Raw genomic sequence first — 21,303 nt, 5'->3', positions numbered from 1 at the left:
TTGAGCTTTTAGTTTGTCTCATGACTGGTATTGGAAAAGGGAACTAACTGAATACTTGCAGTACTCTTGTTAAAGGATATAGTCAGTTTTTCAGGGGCCTTGATCTTTAAATTGAGGTTCCTATCCAAAGATAGGCATTATTTGGAAATTGGTGACTGAGTAGAACAAAAATCGGGCAAAATTATTATGTTGGGTGTTTCTCACCTTTGGTTTTCTAGACACTTAGCACTTACTAAAATATTTACAAAAGTTGTTGGAAAGATGGACTACAATGTGCTGGGGAAAATTGTAGAATTCTGAATTCTCATGTTACAACTTCAAAACTTAGAATGAAATAAGACTCCTTTCCATACCTGCTTCTGTCTACAAAGAAACTAGTGACTACTACTCCGCTTATTGGTGTATGAAGGTGTTTTGTGTAATCTAGATAATGCCAGCAGCAACTTTTGCTGCATCTGCAGCTCTAATAGAGAATGAATCTGTGATACTTTTGAAAGGAACTTGAATCAGGCAGCTGTCTTATGTGTAAACTAGTCTTTTGGTCAGAGCATTTTTCATCCAAATCTCTGCCACTACAGGAGGAGGAAAGAGGAACAGTAACCTTTTCCAGCAATGGGTTCATGCAGTATTAAGCCAGACGGCTAGTCATTGAGCTATGTTGTGCCAAACTTGAACTTTGATAATTTTTTTTTAATTCTGTGCTTTTGCAACATGTGAAATGTACAAAAAAAAAGGTAGAGAAATGTTTTTCTGGTGCCAAAAGATTAAAAGAAATCTTAGTTGAAATCAAATGCCATTAAGAAAAACTGAGGAGTGGTGTAGGAGGATAGCACGTCTGTTGAGAAAGGAGATATTTGCATTTTCAGAGAATGGAACCTTTCTGAAAAGTTGATTTTAAAACTTGAGTTTTACAGTGGACCCTAAGCAGGTCTACAGAGATCAAAGCTCCTCCCCCCACTTTCTCCACTTCGTCCTTACAGAGATCATTAGTGCTCTTATACTGAAATCAAGCTGTAATTTTTACCTTGAAACAGTTACTAGGTTTTGACTTAACTTTTCTTTGCTTATCTAGCAGCTGGATCAGATGTTGCAGGCAGACAAGAATGAAGCTTTAAAGAAGGCACTGTTTCGTGGTGATGTGTCATTAATTGAAGAACTCTTAAACTCTGGTGAGGAAAGTCAGTTATGAAGTTGACTATTTTTAAATTGAACTTGTCAAGAATTCTAAAGCTTTGGAATTTCTTTTTTCAAAAAGTGTCGAGTGCATGTAGGAATATGTTAGTGTTTCAAATACAGGATATAAACCCTATTTTTAAAGATGAAATTACTCTTTCAGTGACTCAGCATGCAGCATTCCAGCAAATTCCTTCTAATTTATATTTATTTCATCAGTCAGGAGCCCTGAAAATTGAGAAAGCTATAATACGTGAACAGTGAAATACGGTGTTTCTTTGTTTTCAGATGCATCTTGAACCTGAAAATATCAATTACAAACATGGAATTTGAGGTGGTTTAAACTGAGAGTGAGAATTCAGTGGGTGGTCTTTGGTGTTGAAGATTGCTGTGAGAGTCAGGAAGGGGAGGCTGACTTTTTGTTTTAATGCCCCCTCCCCTGTTTGGAAATTCTCTTTTTTTTTTTCTCACAGCACTGTTAAGTTTCTGGTATGTACCCTGTGTAATACTGCTGTCCTAGCAACACCAGCTGGACAAAGATTTTGTGATTCTGAAAGGTCTAATAGGGTTTATGTGGCATTTGTCACTAAAAAGTAGTTTGTCTTAACACTAAAAGCCTTTCTCCCTGTTCTGTTACTCAGTATTTGTCTGTAATGTGTTTCTGTTATTCAGTGTTACGAGGATTGGATCCCTTATTGAAGCATCCAGGGCAATCAAAAACTGCATAGCTGAGTTGACCTGCCTAGTGATAATTGTCAGGAAGTTCTGCTTCGGCAAGCAAGCAGAATATAGTAGCCAAGAGCTTGTTCTCTGAGGAAAAATGGTCTTATGGCTGGAAAAAAGTAGTTTCCCACTTAGCAAAGGGGTTTTCTGAGTTTTAAAAGAATGACATTACTTACCTTTTAGAACACTGTTTCTCACCACAGTGAGGGATGGTTTTATTTTTAAATTAAGTTAAAACTAGTGCACAGGCTGAAACACAGAGGTTTAATACTGAGTGAAATACATCTTCTGTCTTGCTTTGAGAAAATATATTCTTATTTATAGGTAGAGGTTTTTGTGATGTCTGTACATCAGATTGCTTAATTGTTTTGTTACAGCCATCCTTTTTTAATTGCTTGTATTTCAGTCAAACAGCAATAGTTCATTCTCCGTGTTGATGCCTGCTACATAATGAGCAGTTCTGTGCTGTTGGAAAATGAGGATAAGTATCTGTCAGAGCGTAAGGTCAGGCCAAAGATTCCTGTAGTCTAGTGTCCTGTTCTCTGAAATGTACAAGACAGTATCCCAAGAGAATCTATCATTTCCTGAAAATACGATTACCAGCAAATTTTGACCCATCCAGTGCTGTCCCTGCAGAGCAGTAGAACACAATGCCTCTCTTAACAAGGAGGTGTTCCTGAAAAAAGGTAACATTGTCTTTCAGAGGATTGGTACTCAGATTAAATCTTTGGTGTCCAAAGTTGCCTTTAGTGTATGTTCAGTAGAGCTTGTAGAAGGCTTACTACCAGCACTCAACCAAACTCAGGGTTTGTGTTGGAAGTGGATTTCCTAGCAACAGTTGGGACATTCTTTCAGACAGAGTGATAACATGTTGTCTACTGGTTTGCTTAGCCATTGCTTTAAGAATCTTTGGTGCTGAGGCAGCTTTACAGAGCTCCTTTAGGAGATAGACAAGCACAATGTCTTCTCTTACACCTCCTATAAAATGGCAACATACCAAGAACAAGTTTCTGAAGTGTGTGTCACAAATAGCAGTGCAACCAAGGGACAAGTTGGCCATTTTAGTCTGCTTTGGGAGTAAAATACATAACACCATGTAGTTCATATGTTAATTTTCCTCAAATTGAATCAAAAGTTAGGTCCTCCTGACAGTTTAGGCTAATCAAAGATGCTGCTACAGTCAGATCCTCTTTCCTGTTTTTTTCAGCAGCCTGTTCCACTCCTCTCTTTGCATAACTGCTGGAGCTCATCTGATCTTTTGTGAGACAGCTCAGGGAATTAAAGTAGTAGTAAACTGTGAGGGCGAGGGCAGGTGTGTGTGTGAATAATTTTTCAGCCAGTTTAGGACTCTGAACCCTGAGTCAGATGAGAACCATAGCTGGCCCAGCAGCAGGAGACATCAGCAGCTCTGATTTAACTCAGCTTTAAAGTACTGTGGAATCAGAGCACAAAGTTCTGACAGACCTAAAAGAAATCAGTACTTCTATTAGAAGTCTTCTAGAATCAAGCTTTTTATAACTCTTCCCTTAGATATATTGGATCTAAATATGAATGAATTCTAATACTAAGAGCTGTTCTTAAACTTCTTAAACTCAAGTCTTTCAAGATCTCTTTTTTTGTGTGTGTCAAACGTAGAATTATTTTGCATTTAAAGCTATATGTAGGTCATATAGGTTAGTCATAGGTCTTCAGGCATTACCTTGTTAACCTTGTTTTGAATTTGAGGTTACATTTTTCTGTATAAAAACAGCCTTTCCACCATAATTATTATTAGCCACGGTCAACAAAATATCTGAAAGAGATACTGGAGAAACTGTAGTAATCACAGAAATAATATAATTCTTCCTTTGCTGTTCTTTTGCTTCACCGTTATTCACATGCTTCATATAGCTTCTGCTGTAGAGCTTTTGTGGGGCCAGAATGTATTTCTCACCATTCCTGGTTAAAGAGGAGGATATTTATCTATTACTTAGATTGTAAGAAAGAATGTTGTATTTGCTTTGCCTCCTAGACATAATTTGTGAGGTTATGTGACTGAAAAGCTCTTCTGGTCATGCCCACAAAGGAACACAGAGAGGTAATGAATGGCAGGTGGGAGAGCCCAAATAATACCATGGCCCAGCTCTTCCCAGGCCTGTCATGGAAGCCATCAGCCCATCACAGGCCCATCTTCACAAGCCCAGAAGAGCAGAGAGGCCCAAAGGCAGGCAGGAATCCAAATGATGGACTCAGAGGAAGGAGCTGCCAGAGCTGTCTTAGCACCCTTGTGCCTGGGTGCCAGCAATTGTATAGATTGGAGTGAACAAAAGGGCGTGCCAGCCATAGGAGTAGGGCTGGAGGTCAGAGGCCCATGTGTCTGAGATGTCAGCAGCTGAAGGAGATACATGTATCCCAGCGGGGAGCAGGATGAGACCATTGGTGATGTCTGTGTTCATGTGAGTGCTCTGTCTGTGTTGATGGCTGTAGCTGCTGGTGTATGTGTGTGCCTGCTGAGAATACACGCCCATCATCGATACTGGTTGGAGCTGGGGCGTGGAACTGCAGCAGCCAGCAGCCTTGTCTCTCTCTGGTTGTTGAATCTGGCCTAATTTTTCACTAAAATTTTTTTGCTGGGCTTCACTGTTGCTTATAGGACTACTTAAGAGTCATTTTAAATGCTGAACTAACTCTGCTTACTTCAGGAACAGCTCATGTAATGAGAGAGTCTGAGTAGTAACCGAGGGGAGACATTTCTGGTTCACTCAACAACTCTGAGACTTTAGCTAGTTTGCATTGTGACTTTCACACCAAGTGGTACTTCAAGGCAGTCGCTACGAAGATGGCAGGAAACCATGCAAGACAAACAAGCTGTAACATAGCTTTGACATTTCATTGCCAAAGAAGAGTATTCTACTTCTAGAACTTAGAAAATGCACCAGTATCCTGGCGGGTACTGTCTGCTATGTGTGTAAAGAAAGCAGAGAGGAAAATACTGATCAGGAGTTGTAATAAGTCTCTATATGCCTGCCACATAGATCTTTTGTCACTATTGTTCAGATACATATTAAAATAAAAAGCTCAAGATGGGACCTCTAGTTCCATGAACTGCTTTTCTTCGTAAGAGGAAAAGGGACTTCTTAAGGCTGACAGAGTTCCAACTTTCTGGTATTCCTTTCCTGCTAGTGTTACTTCAGTGGGCTTTCTAAATTCTTAAAGTGACTCGTCTACAAGGAAGTTCAGATATGACTGCTAAGGACGCTTGCTGGCTCTCCTTGTACATCTTGGCTGTGGGCTTCAATGAAATGTTTTGTGTACTGCAGACTGGTGTGCTGTGACATTAAGGACTGCAGCTAGTATGCCTGCATTACTAGGAAGATTTGGTGATAAGTTCTGTGGCTTGCAGGGGTTACAGGTGTTAAGAGTGCTTCAAGACCTGGCTCTAATTGAATGTTACCTCTTTACTGATCGATGCTTCTGCAAATCAGTGGTCTTAAACAGTTGAAGAATCAATCCCAGAGCAATGACCTGTTACTCCCTCAGCTTTAATGACCTTATGTTGCTACGCTGACCACGTCTTTGACAAACTGCCAAGGCAGGGAAAGTAAATACACATTTTGCAAGGAATGCATGTAGGTTGACTGTCACAAATGTCTTAGGACAGTTTTGGTTTTTTTCAGAGCTGTCTCTTGTAAAGAAGCATTTCTAACTATTGATAGTCACTGTTCAACTAATATGGAACCAGATAATGGAAACTGTTATAGAGGAAGTAATATTTGAGGTAGGATTGAAAGAAGGATGTTTGTTCATATTGCAAAAATAGAGATTTTTATTTGAAAGCTGTTGGATGAGTATCTCAGTCTGGTGCTTGGTTCTGGGTGAATTTGGGAGGGCTGTCTGGCAATCTTATTTCTAGCCACAAAGGAAGATGTGGCTATTATAAACAGTAATAAACAAATCTGGTGATTGTGACTTGAATCTTGCATGATCTTCTATTTCTTTTCACTATAGAGATAATACTTTGTTAGTACTGAATGCAAAACTGGTATCTGCTAGTTAACTGCCTTGCAAGGCAGAGAATAAAAGGAGCTCTGAAGCAGGAAAACTCTAGTCAGTATGATCTTCACTGACTGACAAGCAATTTGCTTCCCCAGCAGTCCACTTAGCTTGGCAAGAATCAAAATTTTTATTTTGTTTGAAGAAAGCTATTGCACATAAGTGGAGAAAACAGATTCTGTGCACTTCTCTGAAATTATTTTTGCAGCTAAATTTATTACTTACATGTTTTTTAATGTAGACTTTCTGTGGTACTTCTTGGATTGGGAACTGAGCTTCCTTGTGTCAGTGCTAAAAGTTGTTTTCTGGTGTTCTAGGTATAGAAGTGTATAGGTGTATATATAGGTGTATTAAAAAAATGAAAATGGTGTGAGACTTCTGTCCCTAGGACTAAATACAAACAGTGTGTAACCTTTGTAACGATACATACAGAGAGTAAGGTTTATAAAATGCATGTTTATTGTGGTGCTGTGTTATGATTTTAGTATCTTAAATTTTGGCAGGTATAAGCATAGAATCTAGCTTTCAGTTTGGATGGACTCCCCTGATGTGTGCTGCCAGTGTGGCTGACTTTGCAGTAGTGCGTCTTCTTCTGGACAGAGGTGCTAATGCATGTTTTGAAATAGGTAAGATGTGAATGAAAAGTACTGGCCAGTAATGGTCAGTACCAGACATTGTCTTATCCTTATTCTCTTTTTACATATATAGGGAAAAAAAATCAAAGCTCACAGTGGAACTGGGACCTAGTCTAACTTTCACAGTTTTGAAGTAAAAGTAGTAGTTTTAAAGTAAAAATTGTGTTCTTTGAACAGATCTGGAATCAGTTGATGGCTTTTCTTGTTCTTTCTGTCTCATTCTGTCTTTACCCCACACCTCCAAATTCCCAAGTACTTTTTTTAAAAAAGAATGTTTGGAAATACCTATTCAGGAATTCTAGGATAAAATTGTACAGTTAAAACTTCCTTTGCTTGATCCTGTTACGAAGTATGTACATGCAGAAACCAGTTAGAATCCCAAACAACAGGAATAGCTTTCCAGTTCATGGGAAGCTAATGTGGATTTCTCTAAAACTAGAGCACATTTTTCTGTTAAGTGAAAACTGTCCTTCAGTGTGTTGTTAGATCACCTGTTTCTGCAGGAGTTCAGCAGAGCTTCTGAGTAATATCAGTTCCTCTGTCAATTTTTATGGCTTAATAACTTTTCCCTACTTGAACTGTGGTTATTTTCCTTCTCTTTCATTGTGTTGGAAGATCTGTTGAAGTTCAAGAAAAAAAACATTGTGATGCAGAAGAAACTGATGCAACACACAATGTAGCCAAATACATAAAAGCAGTAATCATATTTTTGGGTAACTTGCCGATATTTGTAATGGTAGTAGACTGAAATGCAGATGGTACAAACTGTGTTTGCCCTAAGTGGCACCTTGCTAGGATCAGATTTCTCAACTTGTTTCCCTGTTAGGCTGTGTAGTGAAGCGGTAGCTAGGACATCTGCGCAACAGAGTACTATCCTACCAGGAACATTCTTGCAAGTCATTGATTCAGGTCAAGCCACGTATGTTCAGTAAAGCTATGCCATCCTAAAGTGGTACTAAATGTCACTGGTCCTGCTGTTTTTTTTTTTACCTCAGCAGGCAATCACATAAGTTAACCTGTACTAATTATCCTATAATGCCTCTAATCCTAATAATAGTTATACTGTTAATCACCTTTTGTCAGATTTCAGTCATTCTTCGTAAGTGGTTACTTAATTTTACTCTTTTTGGTCATTGTGGAGAACAAGGAACTAATATACCATTCACTGTGTGATGGTATCAGAATGCAGCATCCTTGAGGAGTAAATTCAGTGGCTCTTGTGGGTTTTTCCGCTAGGCTGGACATAAGCCAATCTTTTTTACAGTCTCTTACCAGTTTTTCTATGCAAAAGAGAAACCTGAGAATGCTAAGGTGTTTCTATCCCTTCTTCTCTTGCTCACATGTGTGAGCTACAGGTAGGCTAAAAGAAATTAATTTCGCACTCTTTGTCACTACCTGAAATACTAATATAGCTACAGGTTCCTCTTAGATATCATTCCCAGATTGACAGTGCTTATCACTACCTTTGTTCAAAGTCCTGCCATCTTTCCGTTCATGTTGTTATTGATAACCGGGTTAAACATTTTGAGTAAAAATCTGTCAGTGTTTCAAGTAATTTACTGAAATGTTAATTGCTTACTGTTCAGGAGTTTAAGTGACTCTCTGAAAGTTAGTTTTTCATTTTACACACTGATTTATGTGTGTTAGAACTTCTCCATGAGGTAGCTGAAAATTAAAAGATGGTATATTAAAAAAAACCAGATAAATGCAAAACTAAGGTCTTTGAAGGGATGAGGTACAAGAAATGGTGAGAGATAAAGTAAGTAGAGCAGAGGGGGGTAAAGTGTGTAACAAACTTCATGCTTAAATATAATAAAATCCTACCTCAGTTAAGAATAGAGGTGTTAATATAAACACATTCTTAAAATTTCTACAAGAAAGTTAGAAAATATGTTGTAACACTTCATGGTATGGTCGGAAGTATGCACAGCTAAAATTATACTTGTTAAATTGTTAAAGGCATGTTTGGACTTGTGAACAAGTTTGTGCAATAAGTAAAATGAGCAGTTATTCAAGTGGCAGTCTTCTAATTGACTCTACAGCCAGCTAACTTACTAAGGGCCTTGAGTTGTGATGTTTCCCGCATCACTCTAGGAGAACCATGGGAAAGGAGATCTCCTCTGTTCTGTGGGCAAACAGCAGTGGTGTACAATTCTGATTTGTGAGCAAAGGTGGCATGTAACACCCAGCTGGCGTCGGAGCTGGAGCAAATATGCTAGTTCCTCTTGATGAATCTTTATGGACTGTGTAGATGTTTTTAAGTCCATATCTAAAAACATACTTTTAATCTTCCTTCTGCCACTACTGCACCTAGTAGTCTAGAGTAAACTTACTTCCTTCACCTTAAGCCCTATGGTAAAGCCTTGTTGCTTCGACTGTCCTTTGCATGGGCCTCTGTTCTCCCTAAAATTGATGTTGCTATGTGTTTGTAATACATTTCATGCACTTTTTTTCTCTATTGCAGTTAACTTCCTGTCAGCTGTTTCTTCCTGTGATTGTATTTTGAGGAGGGGTGGGGAGGAACAGGGAGTGAATCCACTGGTGTGGAACAAGAGTTGAGAAACAAGCATCTGTAGTTAAACTCCTAATGGGGTTTTTTTGGGCACTTAAGTAGTATTCTAAACTTGAGTAGGAGTAGATGCTTTACTGCTGCGATTCACTCTCATCTTTCTGAGTATTTTCTCTTCCCAGATGCCTTTATCTTACCTGGTAATTCTAGTGGCTTTCACTGGGAGGAAAATTAGTTTCTTACCCCTTTCTGAATATCTTAGAGTATCAGAACCCCATTAACAACTCTAGCAAATGTAAAGGTTTTTAAAGGAAGTTCTGGATTAGCATGGTATTTATATATGTAATTCTCTAACTGCAAGTTTCAAAACAGATAAGTACAGCGTGCTGATGGCAGCATGTACTGCACATGCTTCAGAGGAAAACATCTTGAAGACTGTAGAACTGCTTCTGTCAAGGAATGCTGACCCTAACCTTACTTGCAGGTACCAAAAAAACCACATGTCTTTGAATACAAGATAAAATTTAATATTGATATACAGAGACATTTTTCTAGATGTAGCTGTTGTTGGTTAAGATGACATGTACTTCATTAACTTTTTGTAATTTCACTGCTGTCTGCATAAGGTAAGATTAGCGTCCATATTTATTTCTCCTAGTACAGTCATTAATCTGAGTAAATAAGGCTATGATCGATTTTATCAAATTTAAGTATGTTCCTCAGCTGAACAAGATATAAATTTAAAATAAAAACTAATCTTAATACTATGGTTGACTGCAGTATAAGGGCAAAAATATGTCCTCTGCCTTTCCCAAATCATACTGCCTCTTCTATATAAAGATGCAAGTTAAATCAGTTAATTCTTTATTTAAATTCATGTCTTCTTCTTGAGCTTTTTGTGGCTATCTGGCTGTATTCCTTTCACAGACAGCCTCCTATGGAAAAAGAAAAATCTGTAAATAACATACATTTATTCCAGTGCAATCTGGAAAATTCAGATTAAAAGGAGATTTAATCTCCTTTTAAAAACAAGTAACAGCTTGTTTCTTGAATTACCACTTTATGTCTCAGCAGTCAGCAGTGCATTGTCTGGACTTGCATAGTCTGACACAATGTTTCATTTTGCATCATAAAGAAAGATATTCTGGGCTGACCCATGATAAACTGTCCTCCCTTCTGCTGGAAGAAAAGGTACTGTTTGGGTCAAATTGGAACTGCTTGTTTTTCAACTAACTTAAATTCATTTTGCAATACCAGAGTTCTTTCACCACATCAACTGACATATGTGGACTGTGTAGACCTCTAAAAACAACAGAATTGGAGGCCTGTTGGTTCTCATTAGCAGAATTCAATTGCTCTGGGCCCTGAATGTTACTGTGAGCATGGTACTGATAGACAAGGAAGAATCACAGAATGGTTTGGGTTGGAAAGGACCTTCAAGATCATCAAGTTCCAACCCCCCTGCCATGAGCAGGGACACCCTCCAGTAGACCAGGTTGCTCAAAGCCTCATCCAGCCTGGCCTTGAACACCTCCAGGGATGGGGCATCCACAGCGTCCCTGAGCAACCTGTTCCAGTGTCTCACAACCCTCACAGTGAAAAATTTCTTCCTAATGTCTAGTCTAAATCTGCCCTCTTTCAGAAACAGTTGTGCTGAAGTGTCACTGATGGCTGGTACCAAATGTAAATGCCATTAATTTATACTTATCAGAGAAGCTAAAAATTCTTCATGACAGAAGAGAAAGCTACAAACTCTGATTTTGACATCAGATAGCTGATGTAACATCCCACTTTAAACAATTGGGTGAAGTCTTTGCATTATTAAACTCTGTCCTGGTTGTTTTAAAATGTAAGCCAGAGAGCAAAGCTGCAGGTTTACATTTGGAAAGGCCTTTGGCTAAGTGTCGGGAGGGGAAAAAAAAAAAAAAAAAAAAAAAAAAAAAAAAACAAAAAACACCAAACCACTTTGGATTCTGACACAAGAGATGGGAATTTTAAGGGCAAAACTTTATAAATAAACTTAGAGTATGTTAGGCATAACATAGACTTAGAGTATGTTGGTCTTTGTATACAAATATTTATTTGCTATCTCTTTGTTTCTTAAGTCCTTGTGCTAACATATGAGTTACGCTTGCATACATCAGATAGAGAGTACAGTTGTGGTTTTTTTTCACTTTTGCAATAGTAGTCTTTCTCAAATGAAAAGATAATTAAGTGACAATCAGAAATGTCATATTTATATCCCAAAAAGTAGAAGTTAGGTGTCAGGGTCTGGATTTTTCAAAAAATCTTCATGCTGCCTTTTTTCTTTTTTCCTTTCCAGTATTTGACATCTGTGCCTACTACTCCCATCATTAGACCTGCTCGGGCAGCAGCTGCTGCTTCTTGTAGGCTTCTTCCACTGTGTTCTGAAATCAGGTTGAAACCCATCAAACCAGGTCTGTGAAGATAAGGGATTAACACAGACCCTCTCTGTGGCACTGCAATCTCATTTTGCCCATTTCATTAGAGCAAGCAGTATGTTCTGTAGGAGGCCATCAGAACTGTCAGTGGGTTGAGATTATTATGAGAGTACTTCCTGTGTGATCAGCTTACCACAGGTGTTAAGAACTAAGCTTCACATTATTTAGCTGTCTCAGCACTTAAGAACTGGGGTGATTTTAGGAAGCTTCTCTTTTGTCCCAACAACAACTGGAATGTGTGTGAATGCAAAGCAGAATACTTTGTTGTAAGGTAGAGTTTGGTATTTATCCTTTCTCTGTTACTCTGTCAGGACAGCTAGTAGGCTTTATTATTTCATGTCATCTGCTGATGATACGCAGAAACCTGCAATTTTTTTTTTTTTTTGTCCAATTCATGAAGTGTGGAAAGACTAGTGAGAAATAAACTGAAAAGTGCAGTCTAAGAAAGAAGGTGGTTTCTTTGCAATAGGATAGAGTACTGAGGAGAAAGTATTCAGTAGAGTAACTTCTGTTATTTGGTAAGTCAAAATTGGGAACTGAATCCTGATGGCTGTAAATAGTTTTGTTAATGAGAATGTAGTATGTCAAAGCATAAATGCTAACTGCAGGGTTTTGAAAGATGAACAAGAAGTAAGGTGATAGCTAGGTGAAAAAAGAAGGTGTTGTAAGACCTGCTCTGTATAGTCTTTGTAGAGGAGCTGTAGCCCAAGTGCTTAACTTAAGTGAATGCTACCTGGAGAAATTTGTTCTGCTTATTTTGTATCATTCACCTTCCTCTTGCTCCAAAATGTAAATTATATGCTTTATCCTTTTGTAAGGGCTGGAAATACTTAAGCAGTCTTTTTAAAAAAAAAAAAAAAAAAAAAAAAAAACCCCACACCTCTTTTAACCTGCAGTGTTTTCTTAAAGGTGAACTGGTTTTATTAATGTTAAGCTGTGTTTTTTGTTATAGGCAGAAGGAAAAGGCCTGACCAGCTGATAACTAAATTCCTACTGCTAGGGTTACATGTCATAGGTTGTTCAGTAAATGTGGATTTTAGTGATGGCATCCTCCAAGTCCTTGTTTACATGGAGTAGAAATAACCTAATGGCTTTGCCAGTAAGGAGAGTGTTGTGAGTTGATGTTTCATGCCAATAGCTCTTTGCTAGAAGAAGGTACAGACAGGTGAATGACTGAAAGCTCCTTTATATTGACATAAGCTCTTTGTCTGTTGTTCTGTATGAGATATGTGGAGGTTTGATTTTGTTTGTGTGACCTTTTTTCCCCCTCACTGTTAAAATTTGTAGCACAATTGAATCCTAGTCAGTGACCAAGTCTTCAGTGTGTCTGCTCTAAAGTGGTTATAAATTTTGTGTATGTTTAAAGAAAAGTCTTCAGAAACTCTTCATTTTTTTCTTTTTTTAGGGTGAGTATTAGAAGAATGAGACCTTTTTCTGTCTTTTGTCATTGTACAGATGAAAAGTTGAGATTGAAGCATACTGTTATGTACATGAATGATATATATAATGAAAATATAATCACTACTCAGGTCTGGTATTAAATTGCCTGTGTATGTTCACTTATGCTTACATTCAGAGCAGTCTTGAGGAGTATCAAAAATGGTTTCATGATGAAAGTCTTGTTCTATTTTGCCCTCTTGAAGTTGATAATGGAGTAGGTCTCTTCAGGCTGTGTAGTCACAATAAAGAAATTGTGTAACACCTCTGTTCTAGCAAGATGTTTATTGCTGCTGATAAGATAGTAAGTCTACACTGCCAGATGATATTTTCAAAGACCTTGACATTATCATTGTGTGCTAGTTAACCATGCCAAATGAGAAACAGTGCATTTCAGTAAAGGTAAATAGCTTGGGAAAAGTTAATGCACTACAGTGTGTTTTATGGCTGGGGCAAGAAAATCAGGGGATTTAATACTGATTGAGTCAAGATCTTTGATCCACTTCAGATCTTTTGGTAGAGGCAATGAGTCTAGACACTGAAATAGATGACTGTACTTTTCCTGGCTAATATTGACTGTGCGGTGGTACCAATAGACTTACAAATGTTGATTGTGCTTTCTGGGCAGAGGTATAAAATATTCAGGGACAGTAGCAACATTAAATGCTGTTTTTCACAGAAGCATTCTGACAATGTACTGCAGTGTCTTGGAATGTCACCTGGGCAGCCTTTATGTAAAATAGAAACAAAACCTACACTGAAATTACTAGCATTATATCAGCAACACAATTATATTAAACTTCCTGTCCTTGCCACTAGTTTACCCTGATCATAGGTTATTTGCATAGAATTGGTTTGGAGTTTTTACATGACAGAGAATTACCCTTTCATTAGGAGGGTGGAGTAGATTCCACGTGTATGTACTGAATTTCTTGACTGGAGACTTTACCCACACTTTGAAAGTAAGGTTGAAAATGATCAGAGAAGTTTCTGGTTGTGTGGATAACTCATTTGTTTTTCTGCTTTACATCAAAGTGTGCATGTCTTCAGCTAAATCAGCTTGGGTGTAGGAATGTGATGGAGTGAGGATGTAGGATAGGGTAGGGTAATCAGGCAGGATATGTCATAGCATAGAGGTCTGCCAACCTTGTTAATTTTTATGTTAATCCCTTTTATAATCACATCCTTTGTATTTTTCTAGTCATATGAAGATAACTTTATAGCTGTCTACCTTCCCACCTCTGTGTGCTGTAGAACTTACACAGATACCTTTTTAAATTTTAAAACAATCGTGTAAAGTGTACAGAAGCAGAAAGGTACAAGAATTGGCAATCTGAAATGAAGCTGAAAACTAGGGAAATTGAAACTAAGCTGTCACCTTTTACAGCCCAACCTTCTTTCTGGGGCTGTACGTTCCATTCACCTAACAAGTTCTGCTTCAAGAAGGTGGGGGACTCTCCTGCCTTGCCCCAGCAAACAGTGCCTGGAAAAAGTATCTTGCAGCTCACAGTACACTGAAGTGTGTTCTTCCAATACTATTTGTTTCCCACCTCATCACTGAAGACCCCAACCCAGAAAAGGGACAAGTAGCTTTCCTTCCGTTGCTGTGGACACATTGTTACCGTTTCATTTCACAGTTAGAAGTTTAGTGTACAGAACTGGCATGGCAAAACTGGCTCCAAAAGCTTTTGAAGATGCTTCCTGGTTATCTGAAGCAGTGTTCAGTTTGCAGATCAATAGACTGACGTATTAGTATCTTGTAGCACCATGTCATTGCTTTGGGATCTCAACAAGAAAAGACTGAGACTAAACTCGTAAGGTTAAATTGTTTTCTACCTGCAGTATTTTTTTCTAATGTTAGTGATACACTGGTCTAGCTAATAAACATTTATCCAGTTATGAGACTTTACATACAGCTTATACTTCTCAAGATTACCAACCTGAAATACTGAATTTTCTATAGATAAGCCTCTTGAGGGCAGGAAACCTGTGTCCAGATGGAATACCTCTTCTCTTCCTCTCCTCCCTCTTCAGACATTTTCCAAGAAGATGAACTTAGTCTTGTTTGAGAGCAGGATCCCAAACATAAGATTTTGTCTTTGTCAGGTGTGGTGAATTCTGCACCACAGATTCAGCTTAGTGGTAACAGACAAGTACTCAGGACATTTTTCAGTGAGATAGCTGTCACTGTATCACCTGGTTTTATCATGGCACGTGCTTATCCACATTAGGAGGCTCCAAGTCGTAGCTTTTAGGGCTGTTCCACTCAGCTTGCTTTCTTGTGATTATGTTTTGCCCCATTTTTTTGACAGGGTGAAGTGAGCCTATGAGAACCTGTTCTTGTATCTTTGTGTAGATGTCACATGCAAAGTTTTGGATGGCCCTGAAAACTGAAAAACCTTTTGGTTTTGTCTTTTTCTCCAGCCTTAACATAAAAGCAAGGAGAAGTAAAGATAAAAACAAACAAACAAAAATCCCTTCATTTGTGTGAAACCAGTAAGAATTCCTTGCTTTTTATTTAGGTGCTGCATAGCTGGAAGCAGATATGTTGGAACAGACATCATGCTTAATTAGTAAATTGCTTATATGCCTTTTAAGATATTATTTGTTGACCATCATGTTCAATATGGGCAAATGTCATGGCAAATTGTAGCATACAAAAGGACTTTACAGGTGTTTGAAGAAGAGGGTCTTCTGCAAGCCAGATTGCTGAAGTGCAAATGTCTACACAGTTCCTCAATATAGCAAAAGAATTCTTCAGGTATTTTATCTGGATGGTTATCACTACGGCTTCTATGTACATTTTTAGATTGTAGTAAGTTGTACTTATACATTTAATTTCAGTTCAACTTTAGCAAGAAGCAATGGATTTGGCATCTTAAAGCTTGCTGTTGTATTTGAAGGGGTTCTTGGCAGGGTTAGGAAAACAAGATTTGTTTTCCCTAATGCTCTGGTCTCCCTCTTGTGGACATACGTTTAAATGGACCTTGCTTTCTGAGGTGGTGCCTGTGCAGCATATGTCCAAGACATTAAACGGTACCCCCTCATATACAGTGATGAGTAAAAGCAATTGCAAATTTATGCCGCACTGTTTATGTTTCTACCTTGAAACAGCTTGTAGCCTTTGAAATTAAAACTTGAACATTAAAATTGAATGCTTGAAAATTGGGTATTCATGTTGCTGGACCTTCATGTTTACTGGGTTTTACTTAAAGTGGAGAAACTTTTTGAGTGGCTTTAATGTCACTGAGTTCTTGCCTTGATTTCAGATACCATGTCTGCAGTACTGTACAGCTGTAACCACTACATGATGTTATTTGGAGAAAAGACTGTTCCGTAGCCACTGGACTTTTGTTCAGTATTTTTCCTTTGAAAAAGCAGCAGGTAATTGTGAGGTAGTAGCAGTGTGAAAGTTCCAACAAAAAAAAAGGGGGGGAGGGGGAAGGTTGAGAGCAGAAGAAATGAAAATTAAAACAGGCATGAATGGACTGCTTTTGGAGTTAGATGTAAATACTTCAAAGGTGATAGCATGGAAAGTCTGGCTACCTGCCACTGAACAGAAATAAGTGTGGGAGTGAGTGTCCACATTGGGCAAGCAAGTTTGATTTCTGTTGCTACAAATTACTGGGGTATAATCAACATTCTTTAAAATATAGATATCTATAGATACTTATGTCTCTATATAGATATTTATATCTCACTATCTTATCAGTTAGTTGTTAAGTTATGGGGCAGATTGTAGAGTCTTTTTGTCTATTTTTATGGTAATCTTCATAGGATCACAGGGTAATGTGAAGGGACCTCAGGAGGTCTCTAGTCCAACTTTTTCCTTAAAGACACCTCCTCTATGACATTGGGCTAGGTTGCCATCTGGTCTCAAAACCCACCAAAGACAGACTACAAAATTTCTCTGAGCAGACAGTTCCACCAATTCACCGTGCCTCGAGGTGAAAAATGTCTCCTCATATTCAGTCAGAACTTCTGATTTTGCAGTGTTGATAGACTAAATCGAATTACTTATACACTGATGCAAGTCTTTTAATTTCATTACCAAGTTCCTTTCTCTGAGTGCCTGTATGTCTTGAAGGCCTGGTTACCTTTCATGCTGCTTATCTCGAAGTAATTTACTTTTTTCCCCTGTCATAGGGCTCTTTCAAATTTATAATATAACTGGATTTTTTTTATAATAAGACTGTACTTTTAACTGTGTTTGCATAAGACAAAATATTATGCTTTTGTGAATGAGCAATAACAAGGAAAGATGAGCAAAGCCTTAGTTCTAGCAATACTCTGGAAGTAGGCAAAAAGGCTATTTTTTAAGGCAGCTGCTTTGGTATACATACGCTTTTCAGGGTCCCTCTAGAGGTCGGTGTTGAATTTATTATTAAGAAACAATATTGTAAAGAGTGATCCTCCCCTCAAGTATCTCCTAACAAGTAAATTTTTGACAGCAGATTTTTGACATAGAGCTGTACATTAAAAGCAATACATTATAGCTTTCCAGGAAAAAATATTGCATTTTAAGATAAAATAAATTTTAATTGAACAACACTAGTAAAATATTTTAGCTTAAATCTGATTACTTCATAGCAGCCAGAAACTTCACATCTTTGTCCTCCAATACTGCATTTTTAAAAATTCTGCAGTCTTATTCCACCAAAGAATAAGTATCAGGCATACGTTTCTAAGAGAAGCTTTTGAGCGATATTTTTTTTCTTTCAAAATATTCAGAGCAATTCACAATGGCTTAATCTTATAAGTATCTGAATAGAAGCATAAGATCAATAGGCTGTTGTTATCATGGTTTTCAGATATAAAAAAAGAAACAATAATGGTAAACATGTGTCTGTAAGTACTCCAGCTATTTTAAGAAATAGTGATATGTGTAGGAGAGAAAGCTTCAACACACACACTTATGGTAACAGAAAACAAATAGAATAAAGGGCAAAAATATTTTGCTTTGCATTTAGCGTTAGTGCTTGAAAAGTCAAGATTTTCAGCATGGTATTTGTATGTAATTCTCTGAAGACTCTTTGTGGGCATACCCGGGGAGAGGGCAGAGTGTCTGAATGCTGATAATATGTGTGCACTCTGCGCTATTGCATTGCACCTGTGCACATCCACAAGAGTTGTGTGACTGGGATTCTTTTGCTTACATTGTTTTTACCAGAGAGGGTTTGGCAAGTAGGTACATAGTTGTTGTTCTTAGAATTCTTCCTCTTAAATATTCAGTTGTGTTTACATCTTACCCTCCACAAAACTGCATATTTCTTTTCAGAATTTTGGATTTAAATTAAACTATATGTAGAATTAATCACGCTGAGTCTTTTAAAAGCAATTTTTGAAGTAAAAAATGAAAGTCTGACACTTTTTTTTTCCATTGAGGGAATAAATGGTTGATTTGATGGTATTTTCTGCTTTTAGTAGGGTGAAAACCATGATCTGCAGTTACGCTCATTCCCTTCTCATTAAGCACATAGATGTGCTAAATGAGAGGCCTGCTGCTGGGTCTGTGGTAGCAGCAGGAGAGATGGTCTTTACAAGCTGGTTTTGTGTAGTTCAGAACAAACCAGAAGTGATTTAGTCACCAAGCTCCTGTGTTTCGTAGCGTGACATATTAAGGTTGTTTGTGTGGTAATATGCTACTTGAATTTAGAGGTGATAAAACATTGATTTTTACTTTTTTTTTTTAAACTTTTTCTTGCAGTACTATAGGTCTTGTTTAGTTTCCTCTAAGTTTCCTTCTTGTGAAGGACAACAATTGAATTTTTGGCTTCATTTCAATCAGAAAATAAATGCCACCTCTTAAAAGATTGCCAACGACATAAATGAGTTGCTGAATCTGTACATTCTGTTAAGTAAACCCTTGTGATAAAGCATGAATGTGGTGTCTTGGGCTTTCATCATCTGCTTAGTACTTCCACAGAACAGAGAATCTTTACAGAACTGAGGTGCTCTACTTGATAATGCAGTGGATTTTGGTATCTTGAAATCATTTTTTTCACCTGTCCCCTTTTCTTTCAGGAGACAAATGACTCCACTGATGTATGCAGCTAGAAAAGACTATCCCCAGGTTGTTGCTCTTCTTGTCGCTCATGGTTCACATATAAATGCCCAAGATGAAAATGGATATTCAGTAAGTTATTTACTTCTTTGTATTGTAATTAATCGTAAAAATTTTTAAAAACAAGAACCCACAATCTTGTTTCTGCATATAAAATTTTCAGAAATACTCATTGGTATATTATTCTGCTTTAAAACCAGTTGGAGATCCTTTGCATTACTTGTCTTTGTCTCCAGACAATTCTACCATGTAAGAGCTTGTAAAGGTTGCATTATTGATTGAACCTCTGTTCTTTTTTGCTCCATATGTAAACTTGGTAAAACAAAATTGTTCTTTGCAGGCATTAATATGGGCAGCACAGCATGGACATAAAAGTGTAATTTTTAAGTTACTTGAGCTGGGAGCTGACAAAAATCTACAGACTAAGGATGGGAAAACAGCAGCAGAGCTAGCAAAAATTAATAAACATTCAGAGGTATTTCATTTCTCTTTGAAATGCAAATTTTGTCTTTTTGCCTCAAAAATCTGTTCATTAATTGTATAATTTTCTGTAGAAGTGTTACTTTAATAACTAAATCATGGTTGAATACTTGTGCTAGTACGTCTATACACACTGTTTTCTGTTCTATCCCCACTTTTCACAGGGCTTTAAATGCTGTACAGTAAAAATTTGGGAACCTTTTTTTAAAATTATTTTTCCAGAATCCTTACTCCAGATTTAGAATAGAGAACAAAGGATTATTCATTTTAGTAAGTTTATATGAAAAGTAAAAACATAATGGGTTGTTTTTTTCTTATCTGCCAAAGTGTGTGAGAGAATGTGGATGTGAAACTAAATTGTAGTGTATAGTTCCTGCTTAAATTTGGAAGTGAAAAGGGTAGAGCTAAAAAGGGGGGGGAGTTGGTACTGTCCATCTTCAAAATCCATTCTTGGGAGGCAAGAAGGTGTAAAATAACGTAAACTGGTCATCAGATCATTGGAAGAACAGCCATTAATTATCAGTGTAGAGAGAGAGCTGCTGAAGACAACATATATTCTCCTAAAAAAAAAAAAAATCTGTTTACTGCTGTTACTAGATGGTGCATGGTGGATCAATCAGACCAGACTTCTGTGTATTTTGCTTTGAGTTGCTCTTGCCAATGATGTGGCTTTTTGCAGTGACTCTTCAAAAATGTATAATTCACTCTAGTGAATTGTAATTTATTTTACACCTTCTTTTTCTCTCTTTCTTTCTCTTTCTGTCTTTTTTTTTGTTTGGTGTTTTTTGTCCCTACCAGATTCCAGGGCTAGGCAGAAGGAAAAATGATAACTATGCACAAAGCTATCAGTGTAGGCTAGCGAGATCAGTGTCTGAGGCACAGTGATCTGTTAGCTCAGGTTACTGAAAGGGGCTACAAATGCTTTCTGCCTTTGATATAGCAGGCTAAAGCCATATAGTCTTATAACACAACTTTCTCTGACATGGAGAGAATACAGGCTCCTCACACTTGAGAGGTGGGTCTTGCCTCTTGACCTGTGAAGCGCTAACTTTCACACAGTTACTGCAAAGTCTTGCAGATGGTATTGAGATATTTAATGGTCATGAGCTTCTTCCACATTGGGGGTCTGCTCTTCAGGCTGTTCACAACCCAAGGGCTGTCATATAGACTATGTCTGCAGAAACTACATCTGGGAGGGGAGATATTTTTCTTACATATTGTACTGGGTTTGTCTGGATGGGGTTACTTAGCTTCCTAACAGTCTGTATGGTGCTGTGTTTTAGATTTGTGACCAAAACAGTGTTGATAACCCACCAGTATTTAGCTGTAGCTGGGCAGTGCTTGTGCAGCATCAAGGCCTTTTCTGTTTTTCATTCTGTCCCCCACCCTCAGCAAGCAGGCTGTGAATAAGCAAGAGGTTGGGAGGGGGCACAAGCCAGGGTAGCTGATACTCCATACCATATAATGTCATGCTCAGCAATAAAGTTGTAGGGGGAGTTTTTCTGAAGTAGCTGTTGCTTGGAGACTGGTTGGGCATTGGTCTCCTTGTGAGAGGTGGTGAGTGAATGCCTTTGCATCACTTGGGTTTTGGGTTGTGGTTTGTTTTTTTTTTCCTCTTCACTTACTAAACCATATTTATCTCAACTCATTAATTTTTTCTCACTTTTACCCTTCTGATTCTCCCCCATCCTGCTGGGGGAAAAGTGAGTGAGTGGCTGGGTAGAGGCCTATTTGCTAGCCAGGATCAACCCACCACACATACAAATACATAGATGTGTGTGTATATAT

The 21,303-nt window shown here is 37.9% G+C and overlaps 1 protein-coding gene across 1 annotated transcript; it reads left to right on the top strand.

Annotated features, from left to right (window-relative positions):
* Positions 1 to 1,072: 1,072 nt before the first annotated feature.
* Positions 1,073 to 19,532, top strand: LOC104465235 (ankyrin repeat, SAM and basic leucine zipper domain-containing protein 1-like; the record flags this gene model as incomplete). The annotated part of the gene is made up of 5 exons (XM_010078200.1): positions 1,073 to 1,169; positions 6,432 to 6,554; positions 9,445 to 9,556; positions 18,996 to 19,107; positions 19,376 to 19,532. Coding segments are annotated over 5 exons (601 nt in total), but the record flags the coding sequence as incomplete, so codon positions are not given.
* Positions 19,533 to 21,303: the final 1,771 nt, after the last annotated feature.

The sequence above is a fragment of the Pterocles gutturalis genome, unplaced genomic scaffold (assembly GCF_000699245.1).
Source record: "Pterocles gutturalis isolate BGI_N339 unplaced genomic scaffold, ASM69924v1 scaffold35958, whole genome shotgun sequence".
Lineage (NCBI taxonomy): Eukaryota > Metazoa > Chordata > Aves > Pterocliformes > Pteroclidae > Pterocles > Pterocles gutturalis.
This window is presented reverse-complemented; position numbering and strand designations above follow the sequence as displayed.